Source organism: Mrakia frigida (genome assembly GCF_051309035.1).
Source record: "Mrakia frigida strain ATCC 22029 unplaced genomic scaffold BDY24scaffold_36, whole genome shotgun sequence".
Taxonomy (NCBI): domain Eukaryota; kingdom Fungi; phylum Basidiomycota; class Tremellomycetes; order Cystofilobasidiales; family Mrakiaceae; genus Mrakia; species Mrakia frigida.
In genome coordinates this window covers 194,057-213,592 of record NW_027481245.1, presented here as the reverse complement: position 1 = coordinate 213,592, position 19,536 = coordinate 194,057, and the positions used below count along the sequence as shown (strand labels likewise).

The window sequence follows — 19,536 nt, the reverse complement described above, 5'->3', positions numbered from 1 at the left end:
AGAGCCTGAAACCTTCCAAACCCAGATAATCAGGTCACGGTTGATGCATTTGCGACTGATCAGAGCGTGATCGCGAGATTGGGTTGAACGGCTGACCGAGATCTTGTCGCTTCTCTTCCTTCTCCTCCTCTGAGCCCTTTCTCTCTCTACGCTAACTATCTAAAGCGTCTGTGATTTCTGTGTTCATAGTATGGGCTGCGTTAGTTTCTTTGACAGACTCCTTTCCAGCTCTGGTTTCGTTTCCTTGTTGTTCTGGCTTTGTTTATCTCTTTCGTTTGCCGTCGCTTCTCTGGCACGGTTGTTAAATCCCTTTCGCCTCGCCTTGCAGGGAGACTCAGATTTCTCGCAGCCAATGATCCATAAAGATGATCTCTCAGTTCTATTCATCTTGGACCGGGAAGCTGCGAGGCTCTCGAGGGTGAAGAAAGGAGAAGAGAGCGGTCGAGTTTTCGCGACGCGTCCTCTTCTTCGTCTCGTCCAGTTCACCTCTGCCTTGTGGCTGAATCTCTCCGTACAGGCTCTTCATGATGTTTCCATAATGCTTGCTGGATGAGCTGACGGATGAGCGAGCTGAGGCCGAGGTGGAAAAGGACGCGGAGAAGAGGAACGGGAAGAAAGCGAGGTCTCTCGAGGTTTCTTTCAGGCAAAAATCGGTGACTGCTCGTTCGACGCGCATCGTCTTCGTGTGCACCAACACTTGTAAGTCGAACGGAACTGGGAAGGGATGGGAAAAAGGGGGAGCGGGGGCGGATGGCGTCTCTGAGGCGCTTTGGACGAAAGCTGACAGAGAGGGAACCGATTTGCTTCTTGTCTTCTCTCTTCCATCCTCTTCCTTCACTCGACTGGCTGTTTTTCACCTCCCACCCCCCACTCGACCCTAGGGTCCCCCTCTTCACGCGCGCCTATCACAGTTCAAAGCAGTAGCAGAACTTTCAACACCCTCCTCGAGAAGAAGAAATCAACCCACAGCTTCCTCTCCCACCCCTTCAACCTCGCTCCTCCTCTTCGTCCCTTCTTCCCTCCCCTCCCTTCCCCGAGAACGTTCTCTCTTTCTCTCCAGTTTCCTTCGACAGGTTCGTAATCTCTCTCCTCTCGTACCGTCTAGTAAAAGAAGAACGGGAGCGGTGGAGGAGGAGGAGGCACTGCTCTTCTCTCGCTCCTTCTCCTTCCTCTCTCCCCTTTCAATGGAATGCTGACAACGTGCTTTCGTTTCCCTTCTCTTGTGCAGGCAACCCTCCTCTTCTTCTCTTTCGGCCACCAACACGACTACCGCCTCCCCTTCCTCCTTCTCTCGCTCTTATGGACCTTTAAATTCAACGAGCTCTCCCCCTACGACGACCAACGACGACGACCTCTTCTTCGCTTCTTCCCTTGGCTCCACCAACCTCCCTTCCTCCTCCCACCCTTTCAAACCCGTTCCAGCAATGAACTCTTCGCCGAACACCAACCTTCCCAACGGCCACTCTCCCTCTCTAGGAGGTGGTGCAGGAGGAGGATCTTCTCCGGTAGAGAACGGAGACCAGCAGCCAGAGGAAGGCCCCAAAGAGGTCAGCAAAAAGAACTCGACTCAGCTCCTTCCCTTCTTCCCTTCCTCAGCACCTTCTCTCCTTCCTCCGATGTGCTAACTCGTATCTTTACTTCTTCCTTGCTTACAGCCTCCCGGAACCCAACCAAAGGAGAAGCTCGTATCTGTAGCCGATCTCTCCTACATGCAGAACCCTCCTCGTCCTCTCGAAACTCCCATCACTCCTCCCACTCCCTCTTCGGAGATCTCCTCCGCCTTCCCTCCTCAACCCAATCCTTCCACCCTCAACTCCGATCTCAATCCCAACTCCAGACCTGCCGCTACGAACACCATGTCGTCCATCCCTTCCAACCTCTCCTACTCCACCGTCATCCTCCCAGCCAAGGTCTCACCTCCTTCCTCAACCGTCACCAACCATCCTGCCTCCGGCGTTTCCTCCTCTTCCTCGACAGCTCAACCAACCCCGTCCTTCCCCTTCCCTCAGTACCAGGGTCTCACCGCCATCGGAGAGTCGAGTCCAGAAGAGCTTCAACACGCGCCGTTGGAGTACTCCAACATCTCGGACACGAGCGAGATGAAGATCCCTCCTCTCCCTTCCACCGCCGTCGCGGCCGCTCACGCTCCTCCCGTCAGCGCTCCTCCAAGTCGACGACCGAGCTCGAGTGGTCAGTCGGTCGCTGAGGCTCAAGGGAAACGAGGAAGGAGCTCGTCGTCGAGCAAGGTCGACACAGCGTCGTCGAACTCGAAACCAACGATGCTCGGTCAGATTGGAGGGCAGAAGAGCTCGAACTTCCTTCAACGGATGTTTCACAAGGAGGAGAAGTCTCCCAGTAACGGAAGCGGAAGCGAGAAGCCTTCGAGATCGCCGTCGTCGGGACCAGCAGGACGAGTCGGACCTCGAGACGCGAACGGTCGAGGACTCAATATCGACATGCCTCGTCAATCCTCCCCGAACCTCAACCCGTCGACTCAGTCTCCAGGAGGAAGCAACGGACCCATGTCCAAGGATACCGAGTCCCCTCCCGTCACTCCCGGATCTCCATCCCTCTCTTCGTACGGAGGATCCGAATCGGCTTCCAACAACCCGAGTCGAGCACCCAGTCGAGCTACCAGCGTCAAACGAGATCCCAAGTCCCCTTCCCTTCACCCGTCCGACGCCAACATCCTCCCAGCCTCCGCTCTCGCCGAGAAACTCTCCTCTGCTTCCATCTCCACCGTCGTACCCAACGGAGCTCCTCTCGCCTCTCCCACCGTCACCGTCGCCTCTGGAAACGAGCACAAGTTCAACCTCAAGGACCTCCTCAACTCGGGTCCCAAGCTCTCCAGGAAAGCTTCGGCTGGGTCAGCAGCTTCCAAGTCGGAGAAGGGCAAGTCGAACAATGGATCGGAGAAGGGAGGGCACGACGGAGGGAGCACGGCGAGTTTGTTGGCCAAGTACGGAGTGTGCGAGAAGGCTGCGATTGGGAAGGGAGCGACGGCGGTCGTCAGGTTGGCTCATAAGTGGGACAGGAGGGAGGAGAAGCTGTACGCTGTCAAGGTGAGCATTCCTTCGTCTCTTGCGTCTAGTTCTCTCGTCGAGCTCGGTCTTCGAAGTCGAAACGTCGAAGCTGACCAACCTTCCGTCCCTTCCTCTCTCCCCTTCTCCTTTGCAGGAGTTCCGAAAACGACGCAAGAACGAGACCGAGAAGGACTACGTCAAGAAGCTCACCTCCGAGTTCTGCATCTCCTCGACCCTTCATCATCCCAACATCGTCGAAACCGTCGATCTCGTCCAGGACGAAGCTCAGCACTGGTGTGAAGTCATGGAGTACTGTCCAGGAGGAGATCTCTACGCCGCCATCAAGAAGGGAACGATGTCGTCCGAGGAGGTCGAGTGCTACTTCAAACAGATCCTCGACGGAGTCGCCTACCTTCATTCGACCGGAGTCGCTCATCGAGACATCAAGCCCGAGAACCTTCTGCTCGACGGACGAGGACGAGTCAAGATCACGGACTTCGGAGTCTCGGATGTGTTCAGGATGTGCTGGGAGAAGAAGACGCATCTCTCGAAGGGTCTGTGTGGGAGTGAACCGTACATCGCTCCGGAACAGTTCGAGCAGAAGGGTGAGTCTCGTTTCTCCTCTCCCTCCTCCCTCCCTCCCTCCCTCTTCCTCTCCTCGTCTCACGACCTCAAACTGACCTCTTTCCTCCCATTCTTATGATTATTTTAGAGTACGACGCTCGACTCGTCGACGTCTGGGCCTGTGGAGTCGTCTTCTACTGCATGCAGCTTCAAGAGCTACCCTGGGGAGTCGCTCGAAAGACGGATCGATCCTTCACCACCTACGTCGGAGCCTACCACTCGGAGCATCTTCACGCCATCCCCGCTCCTCTCAACAACCTCGCTCGAGAAGGACGATCTCTCATCAAGCACATGCTGGATCCGGATCCGAAGACGAGATGGGGGATCGAGGAGTGTTTGAAGGACAAGTGGTTGATCGGAATCGACGCGAAGAGGCAGGTCAAGGAAGTCGAGGCCGCTGCTGCTTCTTCGTAGTTTAGGAAGTCGACTGTTGGTTCTTTCTTGATTTTGATTGTTTCGTAGGCACTTCATCCCTCGTTTTCTTCTCTGCTTTCGTTTCGTTCAGCTTCACGCTTCGTTCGTCTCGATCTTCTCCTCGCCCCCTTGCTCCCTCCCCCTCCCTTACCTAGATCTCCACATCATTCTTCTTCTTTCTTTCGTCCCTTCACACACACCGTACCCATATATATCCTCTCCTCTCCCTCCCTCCCCTTGGTCGCGTCGCGTTCTTGGTCTCGCCCCTCTTCCCTCCCACCCTCTCCCCCCTTCTCGTTTTACTCTAGCTCTAGTAGTTCTGCTTTCTCCTTTTCTTCCTTCAACATTCTGCTTACTTACTCTCGCTCGCTTCTCTCCTTCTCCTTCGCTCGCGTACCTTGCCATATTTCAATGAACGAAACATTCACGAAACTCGACGCGTCTGATTGAAGAGAGCAAAACGAGAGAGAAGACGAAGACGAGACAGGGTCGGGTTTGGTGGGAACTCGAAAGCCAACTTTCGGAAACGTCAAATTTCTGCAAGAACATAGAGACGTCGGTGAGTCACCCCAGATGAAGATCTTCCAAGAACGTGCCGAAACCAACCTCTTTGGTCGGAAGCGTCGGTCTCTGCATCTCTCGCCTAACCGTCACCACCCGCCTCTCTCTCCCTTCCCCTTCTTCAACATGTTCAGAGTCGCCTCTTCCTCCTCTCCCACGCTCATCACGGCCTCATTCCCAGGATCCCAGACTCGAGTCTTCACCGCCTCCGACACCCTCCAAGGAAGCGTCAGCTTGAAGCTCGAGACGGAGGGCAAGGATCAGAACAGGAGGTTCATTCTCGTCGATGTTGTAGCCAAGTTGAAGGTCAAGATGATCACGACTTTCTTTCAGGTGAGTAGGTACCGATAAAGACGTTCCCGAGAGTCGAAAAGGGAGAGAGAAAGGAAGGCAGGGAAGGAAAAGAGCGGTGGGAGGGAGGGCTGAAGGTGAGCTCGGGCTGATCCGTTTGATTCTTTTGGTTTCCAGCCCGAAGTAGATCTCAGAGAGGAGAAGACTTATCTGGTAGGATATGATCTACTACCTTATCTCTATAGCCAAACCGCGAAGAAGCTGATCTTCCTTCTGTTCCGTCCTACAAAAGTACTCGGAAGATCTCCTCCTCTGGTCAGCTTCAACCTCTCCTTCCTCCCTCTTCCCTCACCTCGATGGTCCTCCTCCCGTCCTCGAGATTCCGTGGTCGTTTACTCTCCCGGGAAAGGAATTGAATCTTCCTCCTAGCTTCGAGGGTGGGAATAGGGAAGGGAAGACGAAGGGCCATGTGGTTGCTCGGATCGTTTGTGAGTTGAGGGTTGAGCTTCGACGTCTCTCCTTTGCCTCGTTCTCTCTGAGGCTCACGTTTGTGTGTCCGATCCTCGTAGATTCGGTAAAGATCATAGGGAGTAAGAATGGGAAACTCACTTCGAAGGAGAAGACGTCTATGCCCTTTATCTACATGTGAGTGGTCTTTCGCTCTCTTCGACGCGTCGTCTCAGCTTTCGGTCTCCCCTTTTGATTTTCAGACAACTAACCAGCTCTTTTGAAACATCTCAGGCCGCCTCCGCGCATCAACCCTTTGTCGATTCCTCCTTCCATCGTCCCTCGACCCGTCGGAGATCAGCAGTCTCTCTCTCCCGTCGCTCCTCCCCAACCTGGAGCTCAGGACGGTTGGATCGCTTCGACTGCCGAGAAGGAGTACAGAGAGTCGCTTTTTGGGAAGAAGAGCAAGGCTGTTGTCCGGGTCAGTCCTCTTCATGCTTCGATAGAGCCAGAACTCTACACGACGCGTCGAGCTGATCAGTCTCTCTTTCTCCCTCCTTTCCGCCCTCAGATGTGCATCCCCTCAATCCCCTCCTTCCCAAGAAACACCCTCATTCCGTACTACCTCTCCATTCTCATCCTTGCACCAGAAGGAAGGGGAGAGACAACACCCTCCCTCCCATCTCCCTCTGACCTTCGGCTCTCCCTCCGACGAACCGTCAGCACTACCGCTAAGAAGGGTTCACAGAAGTTCAAGCAGGACGCTGGTCTCCTTGTAGATTTGAAGTCGGAGAGCAGAATCTGGTATCAGCCTCATGGATGGGTAGAGGTCGAAGGAGGTGGGAAGAGATGGGGAGGGGAGATCGTCGTGGTGGGAGAGTTTGAGCTTGGTGGTGGAGATGCGACGCCATCGTTTGGTAGAGAGCAGACGAGCGGGTTGTTGAGTTGTGATGTGAGTAAATTTCTTCCTTTTTGAGTAGGTGGGGAGGTGTGAAGGCCAGGGCGTTGAGAGTCTTGTCTCCTTCGACGCGTCGCTGATCGATCTCGTCGTCTCTCTCTCGTTCGATCTTCTCAGTACGCCATCCGACTTGAGCTTCCTCTCAAAGGACTCAAGAATGAGCTGGACGAGCACAAGTTCTTCCCGCTCGTCATCTCCTCGGATCTTCGCGTCGGTCAGGAGCAGCTACATGACGGGAAGTCGTCCGACATCCCTCCTGATTACTTTTCGCTTGAGTACAACTACAGGGACGAGAAGAAGGAGAAGCAGAATCTTTAGAGGGGCATCATGAATGGATATGTTGCAATCGCTTTGATCAGCGAGGGAAAGGGCTCAGAGGAGGAGAAGGAAGAGAAGCGACAAGATCTCGCTCAGCCGTTCAACCCAATCTCGCGATCACGCTCTGATCAGTCGCAAATGCATCAACCGTGACCTGATTATCTGGGTTTGGAAGGTTTCAGGCTCTCAAATCGGATCAACTTTCCAGCTCGAAGGAGAAGACGCGTCGTAACTGAGCTCGTCGGGCTTCTTCCCTTCCTCGTGAACGAGCGACTGGTTCTCTCGGGACTCGAAAAAGAGAGATGAGCTAACCACATCGAAGAAGGGTCAGTATACGAGAGAGCTGAGTTCATCTCACGTCAAGAGGCAGTAGGAGATACCCTCCCGCTCTCTCGGTCAACCCGACGACTGCAGGATCACAACCGCCCGCCTTCCCTCCTTCCTGGCTACAAAGTGATTCCCGAGATCTAAGAATCTGCATCAGACAGAGTAGATCATCTCTGAGTACAACGGGAACGAGAAGCAGCTTTGAAAGATGTTCATCAAAAGAGTAAAAAGAGAGGAAGAGCGGGGGAGGGGAAGAACGAAAGGAAAAGGACTCTTCTCCAAGAGAGCTTCATATACACGGACCCTGAAACGTTGTCAATAAGTCCTGTATAGGATTTAGACGGGGTGGATAGCCAAGTGGTTACGGCGCCAGCTTCAGGTTTCAAGATCTAATCGCTGGTCTTCACAGGCGTGGGTTCGAAAGCTCGTCGACCCGACGCGTCGCTGGAGTTCTCATTCTCATTCTGCTCATTCCCCTGCCCCCTGATTGGTTCCTGCGGAAGCGTTATCCAGTGTCAGCAACGTACTCACTGCATGCGCAGGATCATATACACACGTGAGTGGTGGAATTGGCGAGCAAGGACTCTTGAGAGGAAACAGAACGACGCGACGGCCAGTGACGTGCGATGAGTACCTACTTCAACTCCTTATAGATCTGTGTTTTACAAAGAACTTAAGTTCCAGAAGCACACTCCATACTTGCTCAAACCTCCTCTCTTCCACCTGTCGAGGGTCGAGGAGAAAAAGCAACACACCCTCGCTCGTCAACGAATCTCTTTCCGTTTGATGGATCTGAATCATCGTTGATTTTCAAAAAGCCTTGTTAGAAATTCGGAGCACTTGCTGTAGACTCCCAAGAAGGCTTAATGGGCGTCAAACGCGTCGCGTATGAAATTGAGCCGCGACGCGTCTTCCCCCGAGGCAAAGACGACTGCCGGCGCTTCGCTCTGCTTTCTGGTTCTCTCCGTAATCTTGACAGTCATCTCATTAGTGGCGGGTCCAAACAACGACGTCACAGACTTCCGAAAAAGCAAAACAGAGAAGGTTCGGCCAACTCGAGATGAAACGTTCCTCGGTCTTCCCTTTCCCTAACCACCATCCTCCCTCTCGCCCTCTCCTTCTCACCTACCAGACCTAGAACTACACCATGACCCACTCAAAGAACTCCGAGTCAGATCCCAGTCACTCTGACGTACCGAAGCAGAAATACTACGTCGGCAAGGAGGAGATCCATTTTCGCGAGGTGAGTCGTCGTTTCCTTTCTGCTCGAGCTCAACCCTCACTTCCTCGTTCCTTCCTGCCTTTCAGATGTTCGTCGGTACTAAATCAACTTCTCGTTCCCATTTCAGCACCTTCACGACCTAGAACACGGCATCTCGAAGGAGTACCACCACCTAATAGACGAGACGAAAGAATGGTGAGCTTCGTTCCCCTTTCCCTTCCTCCCTCCCTCCAAAGTTTAGCTCGAGCTCAGATCTTCTCTTCGCCTCTTCTCTTCTCCATAGGACTGCGAAACATAGTCATCACGGTAGCGGGGATCATTCGGATCATCACAAGAAAGAGGAGACAACGTCTCCGCCGTCGAGCAGCGAGGTTCAACATCATGAGGGATTGGGGAAGGTGACGGAGGAAGGGAAGGTCGGATCCAAGCAGGAGACAAAGGCAGTGTAGTAGGAAGTGCTCGATCATGACTACTTGACTGACGAGGAAGGAGATAGGGTGCGAAGCGGAGCTGATCAAGTTTTGATCTTGCTCTTGTTTTGCTCCGAGGGCCGATCGTAAGCGAAGGAGAACATGAATACCTAGAGGAGAGAAGCAGAAGAAGACAAAGGTAAACGAAACTTCTCAAAGCAGCAGAGATACGTGAAAGCGAAGAACAACGAGAAGCTCTTCCCCATCGACGAGACGCGTCGTCTCGAACGCTACGGCCCATCTTCGAGGGTCCAACCTGAAGTGCACTTGAAGACGGAGGAAATGCGACTGACTTTTGAGAGAAAGACTCCGGCGATGCTGGTGCAGCTGATGGAGAAAAGAAGGCAAACGGAGTAAGAAACGGGAGACGCTTGCGGGGGAGAGAGAGAAAGGAAACGAGGCACGACTCACTCGATCCCGACGGCTTCCTTCTTCTGAAATCTACCTCCCATGGGATTGGAAGTTACAAGGCCAGTATCGGGGTTGGAGGTGATGGTCACGGCGAGGTCGAGGAAAGGGAGGAGGAAGAGAGGAGGGGTCGGACCACCGAGGACATCTTCTTCCTTCTCGCTTTCCGACCCAGGTCGGAAGATCCCCTCCATGTAGATGTCTGAGGGGAGGAAGAGGGATGAGGCGTTGATTGATGAAGGAAGAGACGAGATAGCGACCGTCGGGAACGGGTTCGTCGCAGGTCGAGGGAAGGGAGATGGAGAGTCGTTGGATGGAGAGAGCGCTGAACAACCTGAAGCGGTCGAGTTCAAAAGGAGGGGGGAGGAGGAGGAAATGGATCCCGGCGTCGATGAAAGTGAAGGTTTGGATCTTGTCGAGAGAGAGGTAGGGAGAGCGAGTTGGCGTTGGTGGGTGTCGTCCGGCTTGAAGAGAGGAAGAAGAACGCTCGTTTCAACGCCGATTTTCTACCAGCACAGCAAGAACAAAGGGATGAAAGTACAATCAGACCTCACTCGTTTACAAAAGAGCTGCCCCAAGCTCTCGTAGCCATGAACCTCGACGTCCCTGTAGAGAAGACGAGACGAGAGCTGAAGGAAGGCCAAAGCTGACCCTCGACACCTTTGCGAGCGTATCCTGGTCGCAGAACCGAAGGATTGCGTTTCTCGTTTCGAAAGGGAGGGAGGGAAGAGGTTTAGGATCCGTAGGGTCTGCCATTTTGAAGGGTTTTCGATCAAAGGGTGTTGGAAAGGAGTGACGGTTGGAAGTGAAACTCGAGCTCACCGATCAACTTCCTTCTCCTTCCCTCCCAACCCTTTCGACCTCCTTCTCAACATGTCCATTCTCCGTCCCATGAGAGCCACAGATCTCTTCGAGTTCAACAACATGTACGTTCACTCAGATCTTCATGCGCTTGCGAGACTAAAGCTGACCTGGTGCCCTCCTTTCTTGCAGTAACCTCGACCTCTTCACCGAAACCGTTCGTCCCCCTCCTCCTCTCTCGACTTCTGTCCCTTCCCTCGCTGATAGAGATCTCGTTTTTGGTCTCCTACAGTACTCCAACTCCTTCTACCTCTCCTATTTGGCCAAATGGCCCGATCTCTGCGCGACTCAAACAACTCCTACAGGTCGTTTAATGGGATACGGTTCGTTTCCCTCCTCCCTCCCTCCCTCCTCCTTCTCTCCCTCCCTCCCTCCTCCCTCTCCCTCCCAACCCTCCCTGACCTCCCTTCGCCATCTTCAGTGATCGGTAAATCAGAAGGCCAAGGAACAGACCACCACGGTCATCTCACAGCTCTCACCGTCGCTCCAGAGTTCCGTCGACTCGCTCTCGCCACCTCCTTCATGTCGAATCTCGAGTTCGCCTCCTCCTCCTCCACCCACCACGGCTACTTCCTCGACTTGTTTGTCCGATGCAACAACCTCGTAGCCATAGACATGTACGAGAAGTTGGGCTATACGGTGTTCAGGAGGGTGGTAGGGTACTACCAGGGGATCGGAGGAGGACCGGACGGGGAGGATGCGTTTGGTGAGCTCGACGTCTTTCCTTTCTTCTTTCTCCTCCCCTTCTTCACGAGAGCTCGCTTCTCTTCGCTCTTCTCGATGCTCATCGGGAGCCCTCCTTCGAACATCTTCAGTAACTCACCTTGCTTTTCTGTTTTCGTCCTCTCTTTTTGCGATTTCAGACATGAGGAAATGCCTCCCTCGCGACGTCGAACGGAAATCGATTCGTCCGAACGGGAAGAACATCCGTGTGAAACCCTCAGATGTATGGTTCTAAAACTACATCTCTCCCCCCTTCTCGTCTCTTCAGCTCCGCAAGGTCCAGCCCGTCCAGTGTGTCGTCTCGAGAGGGCCAGCCTTCCCCTTCGGTCTCTTCTCGAGCTGATCTTCGAGCTTTCTCCCTCTCTCCTGTCCATCTCAGGAGAATCCGGGGAGTTAGACGAAGAAAAAAACTGAGTTCTTCTGGCATCCAGAGACCTGAAGACGCCTTTCCGAGGCGTTTGAGTGCCGTTCGAACGAGACAAAAACAAAAGTCCGACGCGTCTCGTCTTCCCACCTCGTCTCTCTCCCTCTCTCTCTCTCTCAACACACGAATCTCGTAGCAAGACCCTCAAGGGGCCAAAGTTATCTAACATAAGTTTCTGTGTGTGTAAAAACCAAGAAAAAGTAAAAGCGTGAACCAGCGAACGCATCAAAAGCGAATCCGAACCGAACAAAAAAGGGGAAGGAACGGATGAAACGAAGACGATATCTACGCGGTTCCAAAAAAGGGGTTGAGGGGGAGAAGAGTTTGAGAGCAAGAGGAAGAGAGAGAGATGAAAGGGGGTATCCGAGTAAGCTAGAAGAAAGAGAGAGAGAGAGAGAGAGAGGAAGAGACGATGGGAAGGGAGAAAAGCCAAAAAAAAAGTGAAGTTTGAAAGCGACGAACGAAACGAACGAAGTGGAAAGAGAGGGAGAGGCAGGTAGACTAGGTAAAGAAGTTGAAGGAAACCGGTCCTACAAACAGAATCTTACCTTCCCCGAAAGAAAGAAATCAAACGAAACCGAGAACGAGAAACGAGAAACGAGAAACGACGCACGCTCAACCTAACCAACCAACACCAACCCCGCTCCCACGACCACCACCGCCATCACCAACCCTTTCCTTCCCATCTCCCTCTTCAACTCCCCAGCACTCGTTCCACTCGAAGATCCTCCCACAGCCGCCGCTGCCTCCTCACTCCCCACCGCGCTCGTCTGAATCGCGTTCACCCACGTCGCTCCACACGTCTCCTGCGCTCCCTTCCAAAGGGCCGCCTGTCCGCCCAAGATCGGACTGGCCGAAAGTCCCAGAGCGTAAGGGGTTCGGTACTCCCACTCGGCGTAGGCTGTGAAGACGGCTTTGGCGCAGGAGGAGCACAGAGCGCTGAGAGGGGAGGTGGGTTGGAGGAAGAGGTAAGGGAGGTTGGTGGTTTTGTAGGTGGTCGAGTTGGGGTAGGTGGTGGTGTCCGTTGAGTCGGCTCGGGAAACGAGCTGGTTGGAGGAGGAGGATCGCTTGGAGAAGGAAGCGACCGAGGGACCTTCGATGGAGAGGTGGTGGGCTGCGAACGCCTCAGGGGAGGAAGGGGAGGTGAGGACGACGTTGTGAGCCGCGAGGGTGACGTTGCTGCCGACGGTAGCGTTGGTGCTGGTTCCCGTAGTAGTAGTCGAGGTCGAGTTGGCCGAAAGAGCAGCACTGAGGGACTGCACGCAGAACGCCTTTGTCGTCTCGTCCTTGGTGCAAACGACCGACCTCAGAGGTTGAACGACGTAGAGAAGATCGTAAATCTCCCTCACGGTCTCGTCGTACTCTCCCTCGGCACCGTTCAGCTCTACGGAGCAAGCCCCGTAGAACTGGGAGAGCTTGGTTCGGATGGTGGTGTCGTCGCAGGCGGTTGTGGCGCAGAGGGAGGTGAGGGACTGGGTGAGGGCGGTGGAGGAGTTGGCGTTGGCCGCTTGGGTTGTAGCTGTGAGGAGAGGAGTAACGCATTGAGCGAGGGTCGAGTCCGAGTTGAGCGAGGTGAGGTAGGTGGTGCAGCCGGAGGAGAGGTTGGTAGGGATGTAAGGAGTCAGGGTAGAGTTGGTCGAGGAGGAGGTCGAGTTGGATCCAGAGGTGGTGGTGGTGCTGGTTCCGTTGGTAGCGATGGAGGAAGCGGTGGCGGAAGCGGCCTAGATATACGATGAATTCGAGATTGATAAGTGAAGAACGAAGGGAAAAGAAGAAGAAGAAGAAGAAGAAAGAGAAGGTCAGCCCTTGAGCAACAACGTCGTTCCCGCAGCCTCCTCCTTGACCCTTCCCCTGCTCCCATCCAGGCCATCTCTTCCTCAAGACGACTCTCTACACCCTCCAGCGACCCGCTCTGACCCCTTCTTTCACCCCTCCTCGAAAGACGCAGCTGTATGCGCTCTCGTCCCCCTTCGTTCCTCCTCTCCTCTCCTCCTCCTTCCCTCCTTTGATTCCCAACCGTTCCTACCTCCCTCCTCCCTTTCCTCTTTCTCTCTCGAGATGATACATATATATACAAGAGAGACGTGTACTCACAGCACTAGCCTCAACGACAGAGGACTGAGCTCCAACTTCAACGGCAGCGGCGGAGAGGGAGAGGACGGTGAGGAGGGAGGAGAGGAGCATCGTTGGGGGGGGTCTGGAAGGAGGGAAAGAGCGAAGAGAGCGAAGAAGGGAGTAGGGACCGTCGGTAGGAACGAGTGTCGAGTGTCCGAGTGTCCGAGAAGGAGAGAAGAGACCGAAGAGAAAAAAGAGAGAGGGAAGGGGGACGGTGAGTGTTTGGGAAGGACAAGAGGAGCGACGGCGAGGACAAGGCGACGAGAAGGAGAGAGATTTAAATTCTCGTCAAAAGAAAAGAGAGAAAGGGAAAAACGTTTGCTCGGTTCGTTTGGGGTTGGGCTGATGGGGACAGAAGATTGAATACAAAGAGCTAGAAAAAAAAAAGTGTAGGTATAGAAGATTTTTAAACAACTCCAAAGCGAGAAAACCCCCATCGTCGCGTTTCCGTTCCCCCATCATCGATCTCCCAATCACTCCTCCTTCTTCTCCTCCTCCTCCTCCTCCTCTTCAACCACCTCAACACTCTCCTCAACCTCAACCTCAACAGCAGCAGCGACCTTGTCCTTCTCCTCCTCAGGGATCCACCCCTCCCTCAACATCCTCTCCAACCTCCTCACCTCATCCACGTTCTCCGCCTTCATCACCGCCCTCTTGATCTTCTCCCTCTCCTCCTGGGTCATCAACCTCCCCGCCTTCTTCTCCTTCTCCTTCGAAGCCGCCGCAGCGCTACTACCGTTGTGCGTAGGAGGAGCGAGGAGGGCGAGAGCGAGCGCGGTGGGTTGCGAGGTTGGAGGAGGGGTGAGGAAGAGGGAGGCAGCCGTGGTTCGTTCAACGTCTTTTATGCGTTGGTAGTCGAGCGTGTGGAGGGATCCTTTGGCGACCTGGTAGTGGAGAAAGACGAGGGGAAGAGAGAGAGGAAGGGGAAGAGAGAGAGAGTTAGTTTGAGTTGGGGACCAAAGGAGGAGGGAGGAAGGCAAGGGAGACGCGATGGGAAGTCGAGGTTCGAGTCCTGCGAAACCGAGCGACCCGAGTTCCTTTCTCCTTCCTCATCCAACAGAAAGAAGGAATCGAAGCGCTCACCTTCCAAATCACAAACTCCCTGTAGTGCTCGAGGTTCTTGACGGGGTTGTCTCCGAGGTTGAGGTACCGCAGGTTGGAGCAGTTCTCGAGAGCGACCAACGACGAGAGCGAGGTGATGTTGTTGGAGGTGAGGTCTGGAGTGAAAAAACAGGGACGGTTTGGGTTGGGTAGAGATAGGTAGGGAGGAAAGAGAATAATAAAGGCGACGCGAAAAGGGGATCAGCTCGAGGTCGACGGAAACGAAGGGAGCTCTCTCGAACGGAACGAGGAAAGGAAGAAGGCAAGAGACCTGGACTAACTGAGAGTGATGAGATTGGGCACCTATGACCGTAAAGAAACGAAGCAAGAGTACGAGATCGTTGATGGTCAGCTCAAGCTCGTGGAACGAACGCGTTTGAACGAACGAAGGAGAAGGGGAGTCAAGACTCACGGAGGTGGCGATGGAAGGGGAGATGGAGGTGATGGAGTTGTTGGCGAGGATGATGGAGTGCAGGCGTGTAGCTGTAGGAGGTTTGAAACGAGCGAAAGAAGGGAGGGACGGTATCAGTTCGAGCTCGTTCGGAGGGAAGGAAGGAGGGTTGATGGGCAGGAAGTCGAGCTCGGAGGGTGTGTTTGGTTCGAGAGGGAGAAGGTGCTGCTGGTGTCGAATGTCTCCCGGAGAGTATGGAAGGGTGCGACGAAGATCCTAGAGGATATAGAGAACCCGAGGAGACGACGAGGGGAGGAAGGAAGGAAAGAGGCCAGCTCGATTTGGTTGTCGAGCGAGCGAGCTCTTGCTCTCCTTCCCTTCGCTCTCCTCTCCCTCCCTTCGCCTCCTCCATCCGGATCTCATCCACCAGCAGCACAGACACCAGAGATCTCTACATTCTCCTGCTCCCCGATACCCCCGAATCAAGTCCAAGGAAGAAGCGTCTCGACCAAAAACGAGCTCGCTCAAACGAGAGCTCAGACTCACAGAAAGGAAGGTTGGCCACCGTCGTCAACGCGTTGTCCGACAAGTTGAGACAATCGTATCCACCCTGGAAGGCTCCCAAGTTTTCGATCTGAGTGATGGCGAGACCTGCATATACAAGAGGGGCGAGGAGGAGGAGGAGGAGGAGGAGAAGGAGGTCAGCTTCGACGTCGAGCTCCCCTCTGTCTTCTCTCTTGCTCTCAAATCCAGGGAGGTCCACTGACCTCTGAACTCGAGTTCTCTCTCCTTGAGAGGGTTGATATGCGAAGGCGCTCGAGATACGAGCTATAGATCCGGGTGAGTGGAGCGACGAGGGAGGGGAAGGTTGAAAGATGGACGTGAAGGTCAGCTCGGAAAGCTCTCTCTCTTCTTTCTCCTCGCTTCTCTCTTCAAAGCGCATACAACGATGTACTTACCTCAGGAGTGAGCTTGACCATCTTTTAGAATGCGAGAGAAGGGAGAAAGGAAAAGGAGAGAGTTGAAGGTGGATGGAAGTCGGACGACAAAGAGAAGGAAGCTTGAAACTCGAAAAGTAACCAGAATCGAAATGGGCTTGAATTCGGTAAGGAAAAGGTCTTCGCTCTCTGCCCTCTCCCCAACCACAACTTCCCTTCTACAGCTCGTTCTCTCTCCCTCTGCTCCCACCATGGCCAAAGCTTCTTCCAAGAAATCCGTCCCCGCTCCTGCCCCTCCCAAAGCCGCTGGGACTCACAAAACCTTCACGGACGAAGACCTGGACGCTCTGGATTTCGACGACATGGACGGAGGATCGTTCCACTCGTCGGACGAGGATATGAGAGGAGAAGGGTCATCTGGGAGTGAAGACGATGATGATGGAAGCGAGGAGGACGATGAGAGTGACGAGGATGGTGCTCCTGAGGAGGAGACGTTGGCGGAGGGAAGGCAGGGAGCAGAGGAGAGGAGGAGGGAGGCCGAGAGGGTGGCGGAAGAGTGAGTTTCTTCGTTCTTTGCCACATTATATTCTCGCGGAGGAAGGAAGTCAGGGAGCCTGTCTTCGTGTGCTCTGTTCTTCGATCCAGAGCAGGGGTCGGAGGAGAGGTAGAAGGAATCCAAAGAAGGAGGAGCTCATCCAAAAGTTGAGCTCGACGAATTTCAAGGTTGAGCTTTCTTCTCTTCTTTCGTCGAGCCGAGCTCGCTTCGAAGAACGTATAGAACCCCTTCGTCACTACTGGACGCTCCCTATACTATTCTTACTCTCATTCTCGTTCATCTTGAAACTCTCGTCTTCTTCCCACGAGCTTCGAAGCTGACCTCCCTCTCCCTCCTCCTCTGCTCCCCTCCTCCTTCAGAGCCAAACAAGCCCGTCGTCTAGCCTCAACCAAACGAGCTCTCGCCTCTTCCCAATCCAAAGCCGCCGCCGCCCCACCGTCCAATCGTAAACCTCGAACTCCCAAGGCTTCCACTTCAACCGCTGCGTCTGCTGCTTCCTCGTCGTCGACCGGAGGACCCAGTTACCTCCCCGACGAGCTCTTCGAGAGTGCCGCTGCCGATCGAGAGATGAGGTTGGCTAAGGAGCTGGAGGAGGCGAAGGAGAAGGCCGAGGGAGTCAAGAGTGGGGAGGAGAAGAAGAGGAAGAGGTACGAGAGGGATGATCGGCTGGATATTGGGTGAGTCCGTCGTCGCGTCTTTTTTGTCTTGTTTCTTCGTGTTCTTTCGTTTCCTTCTTCCCACCTTTCTTCAGCGAACTAACCTTCAACTCTTTCTCTCGACGACTCCTTTCTCCTCTCGCCCCCCCCCTCCTTTCCCCTTCCCTCTCTCCCTTCCCTCCCACCCTTTCCCTCCCTCTCCCTCTCCCTCAGATCAACCTCAATCCGCCACCTTCCCTCCACCTCCTCCCTCGCCCCTCACCTCCTCGCTCCCGCTCCAACCCCTCGAAGAGTCAAGAAGTTCCTCAAGACCTCCCAGCAGATCAAGACGGCTGCTCAGGCTCAATCCGAGCAGGGCAAGAGCAAGTTGGCCATCACGGCGAGTTCCGGAGGGAGGGGGTGGGTCAGGAAGGAAGGTACGTACCACCAGAGTAGGATCGAGATGGTTGGGTTCCGGCTGGTGTCGTGGTTGGGTGGAAGAGAAGGGAAGGAAGGGAGGGAGGGAGGAGGGGCTTCGGGAGGGAGAGAGAAGAGGAGAAGAGACGTGAACGAGAACCACGACGCTGACCTTTTCTCTTTCGTTTTCGTGTTTTCGTTTCAGCTCACCTGACGATCTCGCAGAAGAAGAAAGGACCATCGGTTGGGTTCGTGACGGGGAGGTTGGTCTAGATCAGTCGAGCTCTCTTCGTCTCTGCGGTGAGAGCTGGAGTTGGAGTCGAAGTGTCGTTGGTGTGCACGTTTTGGAGATCCGGATGACCTCTTCGACGTTTTCGATATCTCGTAACGCAAAAATTCAAAGAACAGCACTCCATTAAGTAGTCTAGCCCGGGCCTAGCTTCTCTTTGTCGTCCTTACACCTCTCACGCAAATCGGACGCGTTGCCGACATCTCTTTGGTCAAACGAACGAAGAACAGCGCGAGAAGGTTTGAGAAATCTAGTCTTCGGATGACGTGAAGACATCTTGTTGCTGACTCTTTCCTCCCTTCTAGTTGAAGCAGATGTGAGAAGGGAAAATCGGACGAGAGGGGAGGGATCGGGACCGAGGACGACGCGTCCCTTTTTTTTTCTTCCTTCTGCGACCTTTCCCTTTCATGAAGGCCAAGCAGTTCTTCTCGGGTTTCAAAGAAATTCCTCGGTTCCTGTTGCCGCCCAGCTTTTACGATTCCTGCAACGTCCAAAAAAGCTTCCGACCTCTTCTAAAACAGTCCTGTTTGGTTTTTCGGACAGTTGAAGCCCTCCTTTCGGACCGTCGCTCTTCCTCTATCTGTAATACAGAGAACACGGAAGGTCTATACAGGTTCAGCTGTTTTTCAGTCAGCTACTCTACCCAACCGCAACTACCACCCTCGACCACCACCCTCGACCTTGAAGCTGAATCAAAATGCACGACGACGTGAGTTCGACGTCTCTTCCTTCTCATCGTTGATTACGAGTCGTCCCTTCGAGTACTCGCTTTTCTAACGCCCCACGACGAGAGCTCCAGATCCGGAAGCTGACGACGATGAATTCCTTTTTTTTCGACCCAGTCCTTCACCCTTCTGGACTCGACCTTTCAATCCGACGGGGAGGATCCTGCTTCCTCCTTCGACTACTCGACCTACCTACCTACCTCCTTTCAACTCCTCGCTCCTCCAAACCCATACGAGAGCTCAACTTTCCCCGACGAGGCTTTCGGAACTCAACAACGGTGCACTCAAGCTCCAGCATCGTCGTCGTCGCGTTCGCTCTTCACCCATCATCCAACCTTTCCCCCCCTCCCCTCTTCCTCTGTTACCTATGGAATCCACAACCACCGTACCAACTTCGACGGATCTTCCGGTCCACAGCTTTTCGCTCCTTGGGAAGGGTCTCAACCCTCGGCCAGCGGTCACCTCGTTCAGCCTATCCCCCGATCCTCTCCCTCCGTCGCTTCCTTTCCACCGTCTTCCAACCCCCTCCGAGCAAATCCCTACGACGCTCTTCTCCAACTTCAAAACTTCCTCGAGGATCAGCAACCGATGCCTCCTCGTTCACCCCCACGGAACTGCGAAGAGGTGACCGAGCATGCTCGACGCGCTCACGCTCAACTCCCTTCAACGCCGTCGGACCTCAATTCTCGATCCACCTCATGGACCTCACTTGAAGGACAAGAAGGATACTTCGATGGCCAGGCTATCGGTCAGGAGGACGTCGAAGGAGGACCCAGGGCCAACGATTCAGAGGACGTCGAACATCCCATCTTCCCCCTTCTTTGAACCTCCTCCTCCCCTCACACCCTTTCAGCATCGACTCCACCGCCATCCAAAGCTCTGTTTAGAAGGACAGCATTTTCTCCCCTGTCGAAGGATTTGAATCCTGAGGAAGGAAGACTGTTTTCGTGCCGAAGGTGAGACTTGAACGTTGTGGCTTTCTCCCTCTGCTTCACTTTGCTGATCAAGACCTTGTACTCCCTGACAGCTCTATCACCACACCACCTACAACTGCTAGCTACCATCGGTCTCGGGATGGCTCAGCCTTTTGCCTGCTGAACGCTGAAGAGTTTGCGACGAAAGGTTCGTTCACGCATTTTCTTTTCGTTCCTTGGCTCGAATGGTTGAGCTTACTCCTTTCCTCCTTGCTATCTTCGAGTATAGGGCTCCAATATCCTTCCGTCGCTCCAAGGGCGAGTCTTTCCCCCGCCAACTACGATTGTACTTCTCTGATCGCGTCTCAATCGTCGTTGCGCTCG

The 19,536-nt window shown here is 54.1% G+C and overlaps 8 protein-coding genes and 1 non-coding gene across 9 annotated transcripts; 6 read left to right on the top strand and 3 right to left on the bottom strand.

Moving 5' to 3' along the window:
* Positions 1–2,522: 2,522 nt before the first annotated feature.
* BDY24DRAFT_344380 (serine/threonine-protein kinase) lies at positions 2,523–4,061 on the top strand (the record flags this gene model as incomplete). The annotated part of the gene is made up of 3 exons (XM_076637549.1): positions 2,523–3,062; positions 3,178–3,628; positions 3,736–4,061. 3 exons carry the CDS (start codon positions 2,523–2,525, stop codon positions 4,059–4,061), a joined length of 1,317 nt encoding a protein of 438 aa, XP_076493322.1.
* Positions 4,062–4,706: 645 nt separating this feature from the next.
* Positions 4,707–6,641, top strand: BDY24DRAFT_400963 (uncharacterized protein). Its single transcript, XM_076642022.1, has 7 exons — positions 4,707–4,955; positions 5,091–5,126; positions 5,206–5,401; positions 5,483–5,558; positions 5,655–5,841; positions 5,932–6,312; positions 6,436–6,641. The coding sequence occupies exons 1-7, from the start codon at positions 4,749–4,751 to the stop codon at positions 6,634–6,636; spliced, it is 1,284 nt and encodes a 427-aa protein (XP_076493321.1). The 5' UTR covers positions 4,707–4,748; the 3' UTR covers positions 6,637–6,641.
* Positions 6,642–7,306: 665 nt separating this feature from the next.
* Positions 7,307–7,399, top strand: BDY24DRAFT_t94. The gene has a single exon. It is a non-coding gene; the product is annotated as a tRNA-Leu (tRNA).
* Positions 7,400–8,885: 1,486 nt separating this feature from the next.
* On the bottom strand, positions 8,886–9,819 carry BDY24DRAFT_418274 (uncharacterized protein; the record flags this gene model as incomplete). The annotated part of the gene is made up of 5 exons (XM_076643831.1): positions 8,886–8,982; positions 9,067–9,265; positions 9,324–9,527; positions 9,626–9,669; positions 9,752–9,819. The coding sequence occupies 5 exons, from the start codon at positions 9,817–9,819 to the stop codon at positions 8,886–8,888; spliced, it is 612 nt and encodes a 203-aa protein (XP_076493320.1).
* Positions 9,820–9,936: 117 nt separating this feature from the next.
* Positions 9,937–10,882, top strand: NAT3 (peptide alpha-N-acetyltransferase complex B subunit NAT3; the record flags this gene model as incomplete). Its single annotated transcript, XM_076642777.1, has 5 exons — positions 9,937–9,989; positions 10,057–10,081; positions 10,157–10,247; positions 10,346–10,630; positions 10,788–10,882. The coding sequence occupies 5 exons, from the start codon at positions 9,937–9,939 to the stop codon at positions 10,880–10,882; spliced, it is 549 nt and encodes a 182-aa protein (XP_076493319.1).
* Positions 10,883–11,691: 809 nt separating this feature from the next.
* BDY24DRAFT_344424 (uncharacterized protein) lies at positions 11,692–12,729 on the bottom strand (the record flags this gene model as incomplete). Its single annotated transcript, XM_076637552.1, has 2 exons — positions 11,692–12,195; positions 12,259–12,729. Coding segments are annotated over 2 exons (975 nt in total), but the record flags the coding sequence as incomplete, so codon positions are not given.
* A 794-nt stretch (positions 12,730–13,523) lies between these two features.
* Positions 13,524–15,743, bottom strand: BDY24DRAFT_188186 (leucine-rich repeat-domain-containing protein). Its single transcript, XM_076636381.1, has 8 exons — positions 15,638–15,743; positions 15,446–15,506; positions 15,225–15,329; positions 14,700–14,770; positions 14,569–14,590; positions 14,270–14,403; positions 13,723–14,070; positions 13,524–13,680 (listed from the first exon to the last, which is right to left on the bottom strand). The coding sequence occupies exons 1-8, from the start codon at positions 15,656–15,658 to the stop codon at positions 13,660–13,662; spliced, it is 783 nt and encodes a 260-aa protein (XP_076493317.1). The 5' UTR covers positions 15,659–15,743; the 3' UTR covers positions 13,524–13,659.
* Positions 15,744–15,771: 28 nt separating this feature from the next.
* BDY24DRAFT_400943 (uncharacterized protein) lies at positions 15,772–17,839 on the top strand. Its single transcript, XM_076642021.1, has 4 exons — positions 15,772–16,172; positions 16,532–16,849; positions 17,042–17,244; positions 17,430–17,839. Exons 1-4 carry the CDS (start codon positions 15,868–15,870, stop codon positions 17,495–17,497), a joined length of 894 nt encoding a protein of 297 aa, XP_076493316.1. The 5' UTR covers positions 15,772–15,867; the 3' UTR covers positions 17,498–17,839.
* A 14-nt stretch (positions 17,840–17,853) lies between these two features.
* On the top strand, positions 17,854–19,278 carry BDY24DRAFT_188132 (uncharacterized protein). Its single transcript, XM_076636380.1, has 3 exons — positions 17,854–18,222; positions 18,356–19,194; positions 19,266–19,278. Exons 1-2 carry the CDS (start codon positions 17,921–17,923, stop codon positions 18,864–18,866), a joined length of 813 nt encoding a protein of 270 aa, XP_076493315.1. The 5' UTR covers positions 17,854–17,920; the 3' UTR covers positions 18,867–19,194; positions 19,266–19,278.
* Positions 19,279–19,536: the final 258 nt, after the last annotated feature.